The sequence below is a fragment of the Podarcis gaigeae genome (genome assembly GCF_964106915.1).
Source record: "Podarcis gaigeae genome assembly, chromosome: 4".
Lineage (NCBI taxonomy): Eukaryota > Metazoa > Chordata > Lepidosauria > Squamata > Lacertidae > Podarcis > Podarcis gaigeae.
In genome coordinates, this window is record NC_139677.1 from 38793083 (window position 1) to 38810944 (window position 17862).

Here is a 17862-nt window from a genome sequence, read left to right on the forward strand (position 1 = left end):
CCCAGATAGTCCCTCGCTCTCTCTCCGCACCGCACGCCTGGCACCCACCCCCTCCACAGTGGGCGGCGACCCGGCAGCTCGGATCGGATTCTCACAGCCTGCACTGCAGTGAGAGAGAGTGAGTGAGCCAGGTAGGGGCAGAGAGCTGTGAGTGTGAGTGCGCGCCCCCCAGATGTTGCGCCCGGTGCGGCCGGCCCCCCCTGCACTCCCCACACTACGCCACTGTGACCAAGGACAGCTGGACATATAAAGGGCCCCATTACCTTCAGTATGGGATGCGGGTGGTGCTGTGAGCTAAACCACAGAGCCTAGGACTTTCCGATTAGAAGGTCGGTGGTTCGAATCCCAGCGACGGGGTGAGCTCCCGTTGCTCGATCCCTGCTTCTGCCAACCTAGCAGTTCGAAAGCACGTCAAAGTGCAAGTAGATAAATAGGTACCGCTCCAGCGGGAAGGTAAACGGTGTTTCTGTGCACTGCTCTGGTTCGCCAGAAGTGGCTTAGTCATGCTGGCCATATGACCCAGAAGCTGTATGCCGGCTCCTTCGGCCAATAAAATGAGATGAGCGCTGCAACTCCAGAGTTTGCCACGACTGGACCTAATTGTCAGGGGTCACTTTACCTTTACCTTACCTTCAGTAGCTTAGGGCCTCATCAAACCTAAATCTGGCCCTGCTTGTAAGACTACTGAAGAGCAAGTAACTTGAATATAACTATTGCTCAATACCGTCTTTCATCATTGTATTAATATTTGGTTAAAACTTTCATTGATTGTAGATCTGTTTCTTTAAAAACCCACATTTCTATGGCTAGAAATGAGCGTACTTGTGTACTATGTAGCAGCACTCATGACATTGTTCTGCTGGTATACATTTTCCCTCCTTTTCATTCCCTGAGAGAAACTAGAGGATTAAGCAGTCTCTGATGGTGATAATCTATTCTAAAAGTGACAGCCCCAGTGGTATCCATTCCAAAGCTGTCAGCTTGAACGCCTTTGCTCAAGCATGCTCAGTTTTTCCCAAAGAATAGCAATGGCCAAATTCAAGTGAGTGCAATCTGTAAATGTTGTGAATGCTGATTTTTGTACTGGGGTCAGAAGCAGTGCACAGCTACAGGTCCGATGTACCATCAACCACCTAAAACAGTAAAGCACGTAGAATCCATTGTGAAGGCCAGCTGTCCACCTGATATGTAATCTGCAAGTCATAGACAGATAGGCTTGCAGATATGACAGTGTTATAGGTGTTTCTACTGTTTCAATGGCAGTTACACCTCTGGGTTGTGCAATATGGTATTGGTCCTCTGAACATTTGTGGCCTGTTGTTTTATTTAAAGCATTTGAACCTTTACACCATAAGATATTTGACAGTTACATTTTTTAAATGATTTTTTCCAAACAACAACACCCACATACATTTAAAGAATTATAGGGATCATGCAGTCATGAGATAGTCCTTTCCACAGCATCAACTTAACAGTGAACATAAACAATGGTTCCATGTTCAGAAAAAGTGAATTGGAGGAATCCCTTTCATGGGAAACAAAAGCTATTCTTGTAGACCATTAAGGGCTTTATTCATCATGCATCCAAGTCAGCAGAAAAGGATAAACTTTGGACAGCCAATGATATCTTAGTTCTGAACGTCAGAAACTTGAAGTTAGAATTTGCCTGTCAACTAGTTTGATATACAAGGCTATTTTTTCCTGACAGGTTGCATCAGTGATAATGTCCTAACAAATATATTCATACATTTGCTTTTAAAAGTTGGAGATTTTTTTTAAGGACATGTAAAGGGAATCAAAGCAAGTTATTATGATACTGCCAAAAACATCAAAGCTGTTTTGTAAGAACCGGAGCTTGGGGGTGGAGGATTGTATTTAAGATTCTTTCTTGACACAGCTTTGCTTTTGTTAATTGAGTTAATCTGTAAACAGTGGACAAACTGAATCTTCACTTTGCTGCATCAATAATGTAAAAGTATGGGTCTTAAAAAAAAAAAATACAGAACCTTTGCAGAACCTGTGCACGCTTCTTTGGACTGTACTGAATGGTTCAGTGAGCATTTCCTGGAAAAACATTATGTGCTTCATGAGGGTTGGGAGGATGTGTTCTGAAAACTCATTGCTCTTACATTTTCCCCCAGCATTATTTGCAGATGTTCATAGCTCAAATTTCAGCAGTGCCCTGTGCAACAGTCAAATTTGGTGACCACCCCCACCTTCCCTTCTACATCATAGTTGTGGCACCCGTGAGACTCTGTACTCGGCAGGTTTTGTTGTTTTTGTTTAATCACTTAGTCATGTCCGACTCTTCGTGACCCCATGGACCAGAGCACGCCAGGCACTCCTGTCTTCCACTGCCTCCCGCAGTTTGGTCAAACTCATGTTCGTAGCTTCAAGAACACTGTCCAATCATCTTGTCCTCTGTCGTCCCCTTCTCCTTGTGTCCTCCATCTTTCCCAACATCAGGGTCTTTTCCAGGGAGTCTTCTCTTCTCATGAGGTGGCCAAAGTATTGGAGCCTCAGTTTCACGATCTGTCCTTCCAGTGAGCACTCAGGGCTGATTTCCTTCAGAATGGCTCCCCTTTATCACATACACAGCCCAACAAGACAATGACAATAATCCACCAACAGCATACAAATCAATATGGCTAACCTGATCCAAAGCACCCACCCACCCACCCCACTCACACACGAAAGAAAGATCACAACAGCCAATCACAAACAAACAACCACACCCTAAGCCAACCCCAACCTCTCTCACCACCAAAGAAATACAAATGAACAGCAGAGAACCTGCATGAGCAACGCTGACACCAAACCCTACATACATTAAGCAAACTAGAAACATCGCCACCTGACCCCACCCCCGCCCCTCTCCCCCCCTTTCCTCCCCCCAATGCCTCAACAAATGAAACTGTTTTGTAAAAATGTTACATGAAAAAAATACGAGAGACATTACACATACTTCTGTAAAACAAGAAATTTGTAAATAAATAAATAAATAAATAAATAAATAAAGAATGGATAGGTTTGATCTTCTTGCAGTCCATGGGACTCTCAAGAGTCTCCTCCAGCACCATAATTCAAAAGCATCAATTCTTCAGCGATCAGCCTTCTTTATGGTCCAGCTCACACTTCCATACATCACTGCTGGGAAAACCATAGCTTTTACTATACGGACCTTTGTTAGCAAGGTGATATCTCTGCTTTTTAAGATGCTGTCTAGGTTTGTCATTGCTTTTCTCCCAAGAAGCAGGCGTCTTTTAATTTTGTGCCTGCTGTCTCCATCTGCAGTGATCATGGAGTCCAAGAAAGTAAAATCTCTCACTGCCTCCATTTCTATATCTGATTCTGTTAGCATGAATTGGAAGTACATATATGTTGAACTAGGAAAACAATAATACGTGTATTGGACAAATTTTTGCAAATATTAGTTTGTTGCTGATATCTGTAGAATTAATTGTTGCCATCTCTGGAAATTTAGATTCCGATTGCTCCATTCCCATTGCTGAGGATTTTTACTCAGAAAAGCTCTTTCCCCTTTCAGTCAGCACACAAGGATTCTTCAGATTGCGGAGAACACATATGTGTTCTATGGTACATCCTGTAGGCTACTCATTGCCCATCTGAGGAAATTGTGCCCTGTACAGAGAACCAACTATAGTAATCAATCTGTTCATGCATAGATGTTTATTGGGGAAAAGAGTAAGATGTATTTGAACTATATGCCTTAAAGCAAAATGATCAGATCACATAAAACTAATATAATACCAGTGATTTTGGATGACTTGTCCCATCTCAAATCTGGCTGTCTTGTAAAATGCACAGCATTCCTTTAAGAGAGCTTTGAAATGCATGAGGCATGAGTGGTGCATATTTGGCTTCGAGGTACTGCAATAAAGTCAGCGGTGTGACAACCAAGTAATGTGACCTTCCAAAAAATATGTCCAAGATTGTGCAAGGTCTATTTCTGTCAAGGATTGGCGAGGAAGATAAAGCAATACACGAGCAGCTTTTGGTGGATAGTTTGCAAGAAGCAACACACATATAGCTGCCAAATCCCTTGTCATTAGAGGATGAAAGTATGCTACTTAGCTCTATGGAGAAGTATGTGCTTTGCATACAGAAGGTCACAGGTTCAAATCTCCAGCATCACTATTTCAAAAGATATTTTGTGGGAGGGCTGGGGCAGAACTTAGTAGTCAGAGTTGATGTTTCAGACAGAGTTTAGCAGCTTCACATATGTTTGAAAGGGGGGGAATAAAAAACTGAGATCAGAGGAGCAGAGGTGTAGAGGTGTAGAGGATTCCGTGGTCCTGAATGGGGTAACTGTGCCCCTGAAGAACCAGGAGCACAGCCTGGGAGTCATTTAGGACTCACAACTGTCTATGGAAGCACAGGTCAATTCTGTGTCCAGGGCAGTTTTTTACCAGCTCCATCTGGTACACAGGCTGAGACCCTATCTGCCTGTGGACTGCCTTGCCAGAGTGGTGCATGCTCTGGTTATCTCTTGCCTGGACTACTGCAATGTGCTCTACGTGGGGCTACCTTTGAAGGTGACCCAGAGTGGCTGGGGAAGCCCAGCCAAATGGGCAGGGTATAAATAATAAATTATTATTATTATTATTACAACTAATCCAGAATGCGGCAGCTAGACTGGTGACTGGGAGTGGCCGCCGAGACCACATAACACCTTGAAAGACATACATTGGCTCCCAGCACATTTCTGAGCACAATTCAAAGTGTTGGTGCTGACCTTTATAGCCCTAAACAGCCTCGTTCCAGTATATCTGAAGGAGCGTTTCCACCCCCCATCGTTCCGCCCGGACACTGAGGTCCAGCGCCGAGGGCCTTCTGGCGGTTCCCTCACTGCAAGAAGCCAAATTACAGGGAATCAGGCAGAGGGCCTTCTCGGTAGAGGCACCCGCCCTTTGGAACGCCCTCCCACCAGATGTCAAAGAGAACAACAGCTACCAGACTTTTAGAAGACATCTGAAGGCAGCCCTGTTTAGGGAAGCTTTTAATGTTTGATGCATTGCTGTATTTTAATATTTTGTTGGAGGCCGCCCAGAATGGCTGGGGAAGCCCAGCCAGATGGGCAGGGTATAAATAATATGTTGTTGTTGGTTCGCTGCTACTTCAGCAATGGCAGCATCTTTCTGTTATTTTTCCACACAATCCTGATGTTGTCACCTGCCAACACACATACTAACCCAACATCCATATAGCAGTAGCTGCCATGCTCCCCTAAGGTGAGTAGTGTTGTCCTGAAAGATCTCCTGGGAGGAATCTGGAGCAGTTGGAGTATGCAAAGTGACTCTTGGTATACGGATAAATGTGGTACAACAAGCATCTCCCTATTTCTATCTGGAAAATATGTGGAAGGCATGCTTCTGCCTACCTAGACTTCTGCTGTCTTCTTTATGAAGTCCATTTCTTTCCTACTCCTTCTTCCCTAGTTCATATTGGCTGCCCTCTGTGATGGTAGAGAAGCTTGGCCAATATCTGCTGGAGTGTCACCATCACTCCTGCAACCAAATCCTTTAGCACATATGTTGGAGTGCTTTGGCAGATAAGAAACTGAATGCAGCTAAATCTATTGCTGCTTCTTGCTGCTTCCTAAATCCAAATGTCAACCAGAAAGACAGAGAGCAAAGTTTACCTTCAGCAATGTGAGACTCCCGAGAGGGGAATTCATAATTAGGCTCCGTTTTCTTCTTCTTCTTAACAATGTCTGCAAAGAGATTCATTCACAGCTTGCATTGTATACAGATGGCAAGTACAGAACAAGCTTCAAGTGTCTTAACAGCATTAAAATATACAAAGCTAATAGGGCAGTGTAGTGCAAGGCAGAGATGCAACAGTGTCGGCACCTCTGTGATTAAGGGAGGGAAACACAAAAGCTGGCCACAGTTTCTTCACCAGAGTTACACATTGATGGTAACAAAAGTGATAAGGAGAAATAGGGAGGTGGGATGTAAACTAGCAGCAAGATTCCATAAATTGTATAAATATTGGATAAGTTGTTTGCATATTCAAAGCAGAATCTTATTTCTAGATATACACACAACAAATACATATTACAGAGTGATTGCAACAATAAATATTCAACCTACTTCCCCATCTCTGTATTACCTTGTAATACTGTGGGTATCCTCATTGGTGAACATCCCCTGTGGGTGTTTTCTGTTGCATATTGATAGTCAGTTTGGGTGCCACTGTGTATTAGGCCACATATAAGACCACATATTAGACCTATGGAGGACTAATCTATTAGATATTAGATTCCTATGGAGGAGTGCATGCGGCTTGCTTTGAGATAAATAAGGATCGTAATAGATGACCTCCTAAATAAATAACTGTGACGTGCACAGGATGCCTTCATTATGTCAGTAGGCTCAGTGTTGTCGTGACTTAACAAGAAATTAATGTAAGATCTTCTTGAATTCACCTTTCTCACCATAACCAGGTATGATAGAATTGTAGTCCACCTGGAGGCTAATAGGTTCCCCATCACTGCTCTAAAACGCAAGGAGCCATGACACATTCATGGAAACACAGGAACAGCCAGCACTTTCTCCGTTGATTCTTATACAGAATTATACAGGCTGGAGGCAGAGGAAGCTTTGCTAAACTGATTTCTTCTGTTTATCAGCGATTTGCATGCAAAGATGCTGACATTTATGATTTAGAAACCTGAAAAGCAACCACCGAAGAAAGGGTTGTATCTTCCAGAGGTTTGTGTTGCAGTTGGGGTTTCTGTTCCTTGACAGGTTCTAATCATGGAAGAAATGGACAACCTAAGCTGGGAAGGTCATGTCTTTGGGGGCAAATCTTAAGAACAACTAATTTTGACTTATGTGTAGGGGAGCCTTTATGTGCCTTCTCAAGAGGACAGTGAGGGGAAGAGTGGTGTAAACTCTGGCCTGCTAAAATACTGCCAGTTTACAAGAAATTGTGCTGAATCACAGAACTGTGGAGTTGGCAGGGACCCCAAGGGTCATCGATTCCATCTCCCTGCAATGCAGGAAGGTCAAGTAGATCATACATGGCAGATGGCCATCCATCCTCAGCTTAAAAACCTCCAAGGAAGGAGAGTCCACCACCTCTCACAGGAGTCTGTTCCACTTTCCAACATCTCTTACTGTCAGAAAGTTCTTCCTGATGTTTAGTCGGAATCTCCTTTCTTGTCACTTGAAGCCATTGGTCCAGTTGCAGAAAAGGAGATCCATGATACTGGTTCTGCTATTGGAGCCAGTGTCTCCCTTGAGAAAAGTCTCGGTGAGCTGCCTCTGTGTTGCAATTATCCTGCCGTCTTCCAATCTCATAAGGAGATTGCCATACTCAAGGGCATTTCTTCACTGTACTTTCCTTTCAAAAGCACTGTCCATCTTCCCCCCTGTAATTCCTCTTGATTCTTGAAGAGATACTTCAGAGTAGATGAAACCACAAAGCTTTCCACTGGGGGGGGGGGGGAATCAGTACTAGAGCTTATGTGCATCAAATAGCATTGAAGAAGAAATAATTTTAGTATGTGCTTCTCATCAACTTCCAGTGCTATGGTGCATTGAAAAGCCTTACTGGCCATAATTCCAAGCTCTGGTATTTTAACTTTGCTTGGTATATCTTTCCCCCTTCCATATGCACAGGACTGAACTCATCTGTATATATCAGGGATGAGGAACATGCCTTCCAGATGTTGTTGGACTCCAGGACTCCGCAACAGCTCCAGTGGTCAGGGGTGCTAGAAGTTTCATTCCTACAACATCTTGGGGGCCAGAGGTTCCTCATCTTTGGCACATATTCATCTTTCCTCTCTACTTCAAGTGCATACATCTGAATATGTTAAGTTTTTGTTTACAGCAGCTGATGCCTCAACACATTTTTAGCTAGAAAGTTCTTGCATGAAAATGAAGTACTGTATTTAAGCGTCAGTAGTTCTTCTGTATCTGTGCTGGGCTTAAGGAATTTTGCCTTTCTTATTCTTAGCATGCAGATAGAGGTGCCATTTAGAAAGGTAGCCTTTCCTCCCCTTCCCCATGGTGTCTCTGTGCCATAGTCTTAGGTCTGTGGGTGGTTATTTCCCAGGAACGCCCCAATCTCTAGGCAGTTCCACAAAGTGCATAATGATAGTAAGGATTTAAATGGGCCAACAAAATAGCTCAGTTGGTCAGAACATGGTGCTGATAATGTCAAGGTTGCAGGTTCGATCCCCATATGTGGAAGCTGCATTTTCCTGCACTACAGGGGGTTGGACTAGATGATCCTCAGGATCCCTTTCAACTCTGTTGTTCATTGATTTGACACGCAAAGAATCCTAAATGCAGGTAGGTAGCTGTGTTGGTCTGCCATAGTCAAAACAAAGTAAAAAATACCTTCCAGTAGCACCTTAGAGACCAATTAAGTTTGTTATTGGTATGAGCTTTTGTGTGCATGCACACTTCTTCAGATACCATGGACTTCCATTTCATGTGGCTCAGTGTGGTGCCTTCCATCGTTCTAGTCCTAAATGCAGGTAGGTAGTTGTGTTGGTCTGCCATAGTCGAAACAAAATAAAAAAATTCCTTCCAGTAGCACCTTAGAAACCAAAGCTCATACCAATAACAAACTTAGTTGGTCTCTAAGGTGCTACTGGAAGGAATCCTAAATGCATTAATCATTTTGCCCACAAAGAAAACTGTGCACTTTGCACTTAAGCACTGTGTTAAGAAGACTAATGTAGTTATTGTTCAATTGTTGTTTTAAAACTATTTTATTGTAATAGTTTTAGAGCAGGGCTTTCGGAGCATTATATCAGAATCTGGACAAACTATGGTTACTCTTACCTATGGTTGAAGGAAGCCAACTTCAAACTACGGTTTATATGAAGCTAGCTTGTATCAATAGAATCTAGTTTAAACTAGTCATAGTTTAGCACTATGTACAAACCCTAAGCTAATGTGAACTGAAGATTGCAGCAAAACATTCAGAGCTCCCACTTAGAGCTGCACCAGAGGTGGAGAGAGTAGGTGTGAGTGCAAGAATCTGAAGCTCACTCACAATCCATTAAGGTTAGATCATAGTTTATCATTATCTCAGAATGAGGCCATAGAGTAACTTGGCCTATGGGCACCTTTCTGAATTGCACCCGCTCTACCTTTGTGCCAACATCTTTGATATAGATTGTTGTGAGAAGGGCCAGTGGTTAGATGATCTGGGCTTGCAGCAGAATGTCGGACTCTGTGGTGTTTTCTTCCTCCAGTCCAATCTTTGAATGTATCTATTTTTCTAGGTGTATTTTTGAGTGTATTACATTTCTTCCTTGGATAATAATGTAAAAGTGAAACATTCTCCAAGCCATCCCAGAGGCCTCTTTAGGTTCTATTGTGTCACGGTTCTTCACTCTAAAAATTAATGAAATTCGGGCACAAAGAGACTTTTCATGAAACAGCACCTGCAGGTCTGCCACCTCGTCATAATTTAAGCAAATGTGAAGTAGGATTGAAAGAGACTGCAGGAATGATATTTTCTCCTTCAGCGCTTTGAGAAGGGATGTAAGTGGACTTTAATGCTTACTTCTATTACTGACATCAAAGTCAAACTTTTAAATAACCAACCCACTCCACTAATATATCTACTAATTAATAGAACCATAATTTAGTAGAATGTGCTCCAGTTTGAGATATTTAAATCATGGGCTAACTACTCAAAGGAAAATCTCAACGTCACAACTTGTTTACTCAGTGAATTGTGTCCTTCATGATGTGTGCCTTGCTCACATAGGGTGTGTGTGTGAGGAGGGGGAGAGAGATTTGCAACTTTTTTGTTTTCAGAATTTTTGCTGAAGAATAAGTACTATTCACGGATGGAATAACACAACTGCTACATCTAACACTTATTCCTTCAAATTTGCATTTGGTCTTATCTATATTCATTTTAAGTTTTATACTTTAGAACGTAGATAGCATTTGTAACTAAAAAAGTGTTAATCTAATAAAAACAAGGGAGGAAAAACAAGATGAAATACAAGAAAAGACGGGCGAGCATTTTATGTCAGTATCATATATATTCATAAATATATCCTTGATGGTCCCCACCACCACTACCACCATAATATGAAAAGATGTAAAGCTGTCATTGAACAGCTCTCATTGGACAATTTGTTATACTGCACCACAATCCTGAATTTGCATGAAGTCAGGGTGGAATAAGGGAGCAAAAGAGAAGGCAGACTGCACAACACTAGTGGTCATGGTATGGGAGTGAGGAGGGAGAACCATAGAGGGGAAAGTGCTGGTTTAAAACAATGGCAGAAGTTTAATTAAAACAGGTGGAGGAAATTGAAAAGAAAGTGGCAGCTTTAAACATCAATAGACGTTTGACTAAAGCAGGGATTGGGGAAATTGAGCAGAAATAAGTGGCAATTTTAAACAATGACAGAGGTTTGAGCAGAGTGAACAGGGGAAAACGCTGAGTGGGAAGAGGCTTGAGAACAGCAATATGAAAGTTATGAAAGGCTCTGCTACATGAGCTTTTTGGTTTTAGCTTCTGTGTTGAACCCATTTCTGCTATTTTTCCTTGCTGAAACTGGTTTTTTGTGTGTGTTTTGTTGGGCTATCTGCCTTCTACCCTACTAGTTTCAACAAACACCAGCTGCCGCTGGCCACAGCTTTTCCTATATGTTTTTCCCCATGCAGGATAGCCTCTTTTCTCTCCCTTGTTGGGCAAAACTATAGTCCTCTTTACTTCAGCAGGTGGAAGTGAAGTACCAGGCTTTGGAGAGAAAGTTCTGGGTTGTACCCGCTTCAAACCTATTTTGACATCTTCATAGTGACAGGAAGAGTATGTGACTGTACTTTTTCAGGAAGCAATTCCATTGTGATTTGAAATGTGAGAATTTCTCTTAGACTGCAAACAATCCATGCCCACTCCCCCGGGGGCAAGCCCAACTGAAGTCAGTGGGAATTACTTCTTAGTAACCTGTATAGGTTATTATACAATGATTGTGTTATCGCTGACAGAGAGCTTCCTTAACTATTTATTCTTGAGAAAGAGCCATATGAACAAAATACATTAAAATCTACACAATTGTAAATGTTGTAAAATGACTTTATTTTTATTTTTAAGTGAACATAAAACATTTACAATAGGACTATGAATATTGTTACTGGTATTGTGTCACAGCCATGTAAGTAAGAGTTGTAAAAGCACTTAAAGGGCATTTCTATTGTGTGTGTGTGTGTGTGTGTGTAATGCATTTATCACACTGGCTCATGTATTACATTTCTATAATGTTGCTCATTCCACCTGTCACCTCTCAATACTTCTGAGCTCATTGTATATAGTATGATCATAAAAACACCCATTAGATTTATTTTCACTTAAAAGATGCAGACATTGCCTTATTTGTCCTTCATTCACCCATCCCAGTCTTCACAAAGGAAATAGAGAGGCAAGTTCTATCTTATTTTCATGACACCTATTTCTGAGGAGCAACAAAATGTGCAGTTTTGAATGTCGTCACATGTCAAATACAGATGAGAAATGATTGCTTCTAAAAATAACTTGTCATTTTATCAGGTTTTGTTTTTTTATTCTTCACTCTACTGCATCATAACCAGTTCACTTGCTTCTTTCTTGTGTTACTGGAGCCATTGGTAAAACAAATATAGAAGCCAATAAATTCCCCTTTGATTGTTTTTCATGAAATACTGAGGTCCGGGACAGGTCATACTTCACCAATATATTCTTTCCGCATCTGTAACATATCTAGAATGTAGAGATGTGAAAGAAATTTGTGTCAGTTTGCACCTCAGGGTAAATCTGCCTAATTCACACTTTCTGAAACAATAGTCCTCATGAATATTCACCAGCATTTTAGCACAAAATTGTGCTAAATGCTGATGAATGTTCATAAGGACTTAGAAAAGAATAAGATATGCAAATGTGGAGAACTGAATTTAAGATTCGAAGAATGAGAACAAAGAGAAACCAAAATTGACAGTTTCTCCCATCCCTACTAGTATGTTATGGCCAAGCCAATACAGTGGTACTTCAGGTTACATACGCTTCAGGTTACTGACTCCGCTGACCCAGAAATATTGCTTCAGGTTAAGAACTTTGCTTCAAGATGAAAACAGAAATTGTGCTCTGGCGGCGCGGCAGCAGCAGGAGGTTCCATTAGCTAAAGTGGTGCTTCAGGTTAAGAACAGTTTCAGGTTAAGTACGGACCTCCAGAACAAATTAAGTACTTAACCCGAGGTACCACTGTATTGGCAACAGCATCGCTGCTAAGGAGATGTAATGATCTCCATTCAGGGAAGGAATTTCATCCTACACCTTTTCCTCAGCACCTGGATTATTATTTGTTATTTATTGTATTTATTTGTTGCCTTTTCCACAAAGTAACCCAAAGTGACTCACACAATAGTATAAACATTAAAACCAATTGTAAGAAACCAGAGCAGAATAAAAACCTAAATAAATAGGTAAATTCCATACATATAAATGACAGGTCTAATGCATACAAGCCTGAATTTGACTGAACACTAATGGGAGCAAGATACACTTCCAGACATCAAATCTGCCTGATCAATTACAGAGAGATCCATCTAGCTCTTGTGGATCCATATCAACCAGCTACAGAGGGTTTCTCTTTTCGCGTTAAAATAGATATATATGAAAAAGCTGGTGTGGAAAGTGTCGCTTATTGCTCATCTATGGAGTACTTGGTTTTTGTTTGTTTGTTTTTTAAAAAATAAAATCTATGGTAAGATAAGTGTTACCGGTCTCCACAGGAGATGCATAGTTCCACAAAACAAGGAAATGGGTGAATTGAGAGAAACGTAACAAGTCTATGTGACAAGGAACTGCCTGGCAGAATAAAAAGCGAAATAGCTATTAGGTCTCCACTCTTCTGTGAGGAAGAACGCTGGGCTCTGAAGTTGGATGGGAACTGGCTTGAAATGGAGTGCAAATGGAAATGTCATGATGAATCCTGAGAAGTCTGAAGATGCACTATGTTTAAGCTGAAACAATTAATAGAATTGTGAATGTAGCGGTGAATGCAGAAGAAAAAATAGAAGGATCTTGTTTGGGCATGCAAAAAGACACACACACAATGAAATACTATATAAAGTTGTACTTTGGAAGTCGAACAGCCTAGTTCTCGAACGATTTGGCTCCTGAACAATCAAATCCTGGAAGTGACTGTTCAGGTTTTTGAACGTTCTTTTGGAAGCCGAACATCTGATGGGGCTTCTGCACATTCTGATTGGCTGCAGGCGCTTCCTGCAGCCAATCAGAAGCCACGCTTTGGTTTTCGAATGTTTTGGAAATCGAATGAATTTCCGGAACGGATTCCGTTCGACTTCCAAGGTACGACTGTATATCTATTTAAAAGTAAGTCTCATTGTGTTCCTTGGGGGTTATTCCCAAGTAATGGGCTTGTAGCCTAAACATAGATTATAGGAAAAACTAAAAATTAAATAGATTTGATTCTCTCCCCCCATGTATTAGAAGTAGTGTAACTACTGGCTGGAGAGAGCAGGTGCATAAAAAGGCTGCTTTCTCCATCAGATACTTATATAACATAATATCTTTATTTTCTGGCTACATGTTGTAGTGCCTAGAATACAGGCTTTACAGCAAGGTTCAAATGTCTTCTCAGATATATAGCACTTATTTACAGTGGTGCCCCACAAGACGAATGCCTTACAAAACGAAAAACGCGCAAGACGAAAGGGTTTTTCGGTTTTTGCGTCGCTTCGCTAGACGAATTTCCCTATGGGCTTGCTTCGCAAGACGAAACGTCTTGCGAGTTCTTGCGAGTTTTTTTTCCTTTTTCTTAAAGCCACTAAGCCTCTAAGCTGTTAATAGCCGCTAAGCCGCTAATAGCCGTGCTTCACAAGATGAAAAAACCGCAAGACAAAGAGACTCGTGGAACGGATTAATTTCGTCTTGCGAGGCACCACTGTACTTCATGGGGTATCTTTTTGGCCATTTTATTTCTAATCAGCTTATTTACAAAAGCCTTCATCTACATTCTGTCATCTTAAACATTGTCATCTAAATTATGGAGCTTTATCCTGAGATGGTGTTTGGGTTGGAGTTTGGGACTGGGATGTTTGATCAAATGCTGAGGCCCCAAAACCAGACACCAGATACTGAATCCACCCATCTCCAAATTTCCTGAGATTTTATTACTTCTTTCAGGATACTAGAATCCAGGGTCATCCAATGACGCTGAATGTTTAAAGATTCAGGACTAACAAAAGAAGTAGTGCATGGTTAAACTATGGGATTCGCTCAGTTGGTTACAGCGTGGTACTGATAGCACCAAGGTTGCAGGTTCAATCCCCATAAGGGACAGCTGCATATTCCTGCATTGTAGGGGGTTGGACTAGATTATCATTAGGCTCCCTTCCAACTCTGATTCCATGATTCTAAGATGTATTGATGTCATCAACTTGGATGGCTTTAAAAGTGTATTAGACAAATTCATTAAATTTCAGGTTTTCCATGGCTACTAGCGATGATGGCTATGTTCTTCCACTGACAGAGGGATTTGATAAGTTTTTATCATCCTGCCTCCTTTTCCTTATATTTTTAAAGGGCAGATTCTCCATGCATTAGATCAATGGCACCTACGTGAGCAGACTCTTGTGTACTTCACATCTGATCATGGGGCACATGTGGAAGAAATATCAGCCAACGGAGAAGTCCAGGGTGGTTACAATGGAATATATAAAGGTATGAGCCATTTACTGTTCTTACTATTGTGTTTTACAAGAGCTGGGGGGGAAATGTACAATTATAACCTCCTCCTTCTTCTTTGGTGATCACTTGTGGCTGAGTAAGATTGTCTTCCATGAACACAGTCTTAATGGTGTGTCCATAGGTGACTGTGAAGGCCAATTCTGGATCCATATATCCTTCCACAGTGGGGACATGGGTTTCTGGGCGGGAGTTGATCATGGTCAGGGTTTCATGCTTTCATCTTAGCACATTTCTCCCTTTTGTCCTGAGTTTGAGCGTCTTCAAACTCCATGACACCTTTGGTACAGGCCATTCTGCAGTTGGAGTGCTTGCAGGCCAGTGTTTCCCAATTGTCAGTGTTTATACTACATTTTTTTAGATTTGCCTTGATAGAGTCTTTAAAACTTTTTGTTGGCCATGAGCATTACACTTTCCATTTTTAAGTTCGGAATGGAGTAGTTGCTTTGGAAGACGATAATCAGGCATCCAAATAACATGACCAGTCCAACAAAGTTGATGTTGAAGAATCATTGCTTTGACATTGGTTATCTTTGCTTCTTCCAGTATACTGGCATTAGTTCGCCTGTCTTCCCAAGTGATATGTAAAAATTTTCAGAGACACGGTTGGTGGAATCTTTCGAGGATTATAACCGTACTCAAATGCTCTATGTTTTTTTTCATGAAAGTGAATATACATTTAGTATAAGACTGTGAATGTTATTGCTTTTGGGATGTCACAGACATATAAGTAATAGTTGTAAAACTTGAAGAACATATATTAAGTATGTGTGTTTAAGTAACACATTTATCACTGATATTCAAGTGATAAATTTTATACAGTGTTGTTTATTTTAACCCAGCGTCTAGTAATCTTATTGTGTAGCTTCTATTAACATGCATAAAATCCTAAAAAGACACCCATTAGATTTACTTTCTCTCAGAATAAGCACATGCTCTCTTACAGTGTATTCCTAATGACCTCCACTCAGAAAGAAATCCTATTAAATTCAATGGGGCTTACAACCATACGAGTGGGGTTAGAAGTTTAGCTTTATTTGTTCGTGTCTCACTTATCCAACTCTCATTCTACAGGAAGAAAATAGTGATGCAAATTCTGCGTTATTTGGGGAGAATGCCTTGCCTAATGAGACCGGCTGCCCAAAGAACTGCAATCTTGAACAGCCTTTTCCTAACTTCAGGCCCCTAGATGTTGTTGGACTACAACTCCCATTATTCCTGACTACTGCCTCTACTGGCTAGGGATGATAGGAGTTATAGTCCAACAGGATCTGGAGACTCACATTTGGGAAAGGCTGATCAAGATAATAGCATGAATTTGCATATAATGAAACAGACTCACATTGAAAAAAATATCATCAGTAACAAAAACTCTTGACTTGAGAGGACTTTGGCCAGCCAATAACCCATCACGTCCAGCATCCTGTTCGCACAATGGCTAACCAGATGCAGCTTGGGAAACCTGCAAGCAGGATTCAAGCACAAGGGCTTGATTTCCAGCAATTGGTACTCAAAAGCATTACTGCCTCCTACCAGGGAGGCAGGACATCGTCATCATGGCTAGTAGCCTTTGATAGCCCTCTCCTCCATCTATTTTTCTAAAACTTCTTTAAGACAATCTAGGTTGATGCCAACCACTGCTTCCCATAGGAATTAGTTCCATACTTTAACTATGAAGTACAAGGGATGCAGGTGGTGCTGTGGGTTAAACCACAGAGCCTAGGACTTGCTGATCAGAAGGTCGGCGGTTTGAATCCCTGCAATGGGGTGAGCTCCTGTTGCTCAGTCCCTGTTCCTGCCAACCTAGCAGTTCGAAAGCACGTCAAAGTGCAAGTAGATAAATAGGTACCACTCTGGCAGGAAGGTAAACGGCGTCTCCGTGCGCTGCTCTGGTTTGCCAGAAGCGGCTTAGTCATGCTGGCCACATGACCCGGAAGCTGTACGCCGGCTCCCTTGGCCAATAAAGCGAGATGAGCGCAACAACCCCAGAGTCGGTCTTGACTGGACCTAATAGTCAGGGGTCCCTTTACCTTACATAAAGAAGTACTTTCTTTTACATGTCTTGAATCTTCTAACATTCCACTTCCTTGGATGCCCACAAGCTCTAGTGTTATGAAAGAGGGACAAACATTTTTCTCTATCCACCTTCTCCATGTCGGGCATAACTTTATTATCTTCTATTTTGTCAACTCTTACTCTCTTTTTCTCGAACTAAAAAGTTCGAAACACTGCAATCTTCATAGGGGAGTTGCTTCATCACCTTGATAATTTTGACCACCCTTTTCTGAACATTTCCCAACTTACCCTTTTTGAAGCGACACAACCAGAACTGTATACAGCATGGCTATTTGATATTTAAGAAGCATACAAAAATCACAGTAAACCACACACGTTCATCCACTACTATAAATTCCCTTTTCACTTCTTACATTATTTTTTACTGTAACATGTCATACTTTAAAATTCATAAATTAATGTAAGGCTTGTTTTTTCTTTCTTATCAGAAGAAGCAGAACTACATCAGCATCTGAATTGAGTACCTAATTAGTTTAATGAGCTGCCCAAGCTCGAGAGAAAGTTTAGAAAGCTATATTAAAATCTGATTGTGCCTGTTTATAGAGTATTTTTGGAATTAAATTATATTAAAAAATTAAACAAATGAATGGCTGTGTGATCCAAAGTTTGTATGATTAGGTAATTAAAAAGGACATTTTGGAAAATGTGATCCAAATGTTTGAATAAAATTATTAATTGCTGCTAGAAAAGTAAAACAGAGGGTCCCATCTCTTAAGTGTAGATTTGTATGTTACCATAGTGACACGGTTGCTGTTTCCCTGTGGAAACAGCACTGCTCTGTTAATGTCTATAAATAAATAAGAACATAAGTTGGATGAATTACACTATTCCTTTCTATACTAACTTTGCTCCTCTAACAACAAATGAGTTAGCCCTATAGAATTTTGGATATCGTGATAACAGCTGCCAGAATAGCATAAGAAGGCCCATGATAGATCAGAACAAATGCCTATCTTTTCCAGCATGCTGGTCTCACAGTGGCCAACCATATGACTATGGGAAGCCCACAATCAGAACATTAACTCAAAGCAT

At 41.2% G+C, this 17862-nt stretch overlaps 1 protein-coding gene across 2 annotated transcripts in view; it reads left to right on the forward strand.

Annotated features, from left to right (window-relative positions):
* The window catches only part of STS (steroid sulfatase), a 102890-nt gene that overhangs the window by 42823 nt on the left and 42205 nt on the right, over positions 1-17862 (forward strand). For both annotated transcript variants that reach the window (XM_083734402.1, XM_083734401.1), the window contains one exon: positions 14593-14730. In XM_083734402.1, coding sequence (XP_083590528.1) covers positions 14593-14730 — 138 coding nt within the window. The remainder of the gene's footprint in view (positions 1-14592; positions 14731-17862) is intronic.